We start from the raw sequence: 2,220 nt of genomic DNA on the forward strand, positions 1-2,220 counted from the left end.
TATGGCGTGAGCCTGTCAATTGGTAGCGGCGCCATTTGAGGCGGTTCAGGCTGTACTTTTCTTAAGCGGCACTCCAAACAGTGCGTGATTACGCTGCGTAGCAAAGTTCGTAGTTGTGGGATCCAATAGTGGCGTCGTATCTCGCATATTGTAGCCTCAGTGTTCTGGTGCCGCATAACTTTATGGTAGTGCATCACAACCAGTCTCGCGAAGTAGTGCTTTGGCGGCAATATGATGGGGTGTCTAGAGCTTATGGGCAGCCAGCTGGCGGCGTCGATGCGACCATTCACGCGGAGCACACCATCTTTGTCTATATATGGCGAGAGCTGTAGCAGCGCGCTGTTACGTGCGATATTTTGGCCGTTCTGTATCTGCTGAAATTCTGCAGCGAATACCTCTCGTTGAACAAGGCGGCACAATAGCTTCTTGGCAAGTTCGACTTCTCGCGCAGTCAACCCATATCGATTGTCTGCCTGAACACGGAGACGGCAAGTGTCCATAAAGCGCAATACCCAGGCTGCAACTCTCACCAGTTTTGTCAAGGAAGAAAAACGTTTAAAATCAATTATATTATAGTTAACGATTACCAGAGCGTATTTAGGGCGTAGTTCTTCATCATGCTCGTCTTCGCTGGGTACCACGGTGTTGTCGTTAGGCCAATACTGCTGCGGCCGATGCAGAAATGCCGGACCACATGACCAGCGGGCTGTTGCTCGGAAATCAAGGCGATTGTTCGCGCGTGTAGCTTCGTCGGCGACATTGAGTTCAGTTGGTAACCACTTCCAGTTTGATGAGTTGGTAGCGGCCAATATTTCCGCTATCCTGTGCTGAACGTACGGTTTGTAGCGACGATGTTCGCTCCTAATCCACCTGACCACTGTCTTGGAATCGCTCCACAAAGTACACTGGTTGACGTCTAGAGAATGCTCCTCTCGTATACAGCACATTAGGCGAGTCCCGAGCACGGCCGCTTGGAGTTCAAGACGAGGCACAGTTAATGACTTTATTGGAGCGCACTGTGACTTCGCGGAAATGAACGCCACTTCGATCTCGTCACTGGAACGTTTCGACCTCCAATAGGCGACGGCGGCGAAGGCTACCTCACTTGCGTCGACAAACACGTGAAGCTGTAGGGTTTTCGGCATACCCATGCGAAAATAGAACTGCGGAATAGTATACTCTACAACAGTAACCAGCTGATTTCGCCACTTCTCCCATGCTTCGTTGATGCTAGTCGGCAACGGCTCATCCCAACGAATGTCGTGCCTCCACACCTCGCGCATAATCAATTTGGCTCCGATTACAAAGTTACTTAAAAACCCTAAAGGGTCAAAAATGGACATCACGATGCTGAGCAGCTCTCTCTTGGTAGGAGGCCTCGACCCATATACAACCGCTGCGTCCACGTTATGAAATTTTAGCTTGAACCCAAAGCAATCGGTTGAGGGCTGCCAAAATAGTCCGAGGACTTTTTCCACCAACAAGCCCTCCTTCTTCGAGATAGGTCGCTTACCCTCGTCACCATCCAGCTCTTTTATTACCTTCTGTGAGTTTGACGTAAAATTTCGAAGCTCGAATCCGGCGTTCATGTGTATAGCGCGCACTACCTGCGAAACGGCGATAGCTTCTTGTACTGTACCGAAGCTATCAACCATGTCGTCCACATAGTGATGGTCTAATATGGATTTTACTGCACGGTCTACGACGCTGTTTCCATTCCGGTGTTCTAACGCGTTGACGGTTTTGACGTAGTGGGCAGCACATGGCGAACATGCAGCACCAAATGTCATTACGCACATTTCGAAGACTTCTGGCTTCCTCGTAGCATCACCTCCTCGCCACAGGAATCGTTGAGCGCATCTATCTTGCCGCCGCACCAATATTTGGTGGAACATTTCTCTCACGTCCGCACATACCGCAACTGCACCTTCGCGGAAGTGGAAGAGAATGGACGGCAACGACTTGTAGTCCTGTGGTCCCTTTAGTAGATGCGTATTGAGTGAAATACCCCCCCACCTCAGCAGCTGCGTCAAAAACCAATCGCAACTTGCCCGGCTTATTAGGGTTGGCAACGGCGAAGTGTGGCAAGTACCAGGTTGTCGACGACGACAAGGCAGCATCTGCTGGTGACAGCTTACGCGCATAACCCTTAGCTATATAGGACTCTATGATACGTTTATATTCATCAGCGAACACACCATCGCGACTCATTTTCTTTTC

General features: G+C 50.1%; 1 protein-coding gene across 1 annotated transcript; it reads right to left on the reverse strand.

Moving 5' to 3' along the window:
• Positions 1-10: 10 nt before the first annotated feature.
• On the reverse strand, positions 11-2,220 carry LOC118732523 (the record flags this gene model as incomplete). Its single annotated transcript, XM_036461653.1, is given in 1 exon segment — positions 11-2,220. A coding segment is annotated over 1 exon segment (360 nt), but the record flags the coding sequence as incomplete, so codon positions are not given.

Source organism: Rhagoletis pomonella, unplaced genomic scaffold (assembly GCF_013731165.1).
Source record: "Rhagoletis pomonella isolate Grant_MI unplaced genomic scaffold, Rhpom_1.0 Rhpom_scaffold_21688, whole genome shotgun sequence".
NCBI classification, from domain to species: domain Eukaryota; kingdom Metazoa; phylum Arthropoda; class Insecta; order Diptera; family Tephritidae; genus Rhagoletis; species Rhagoletis pomonella.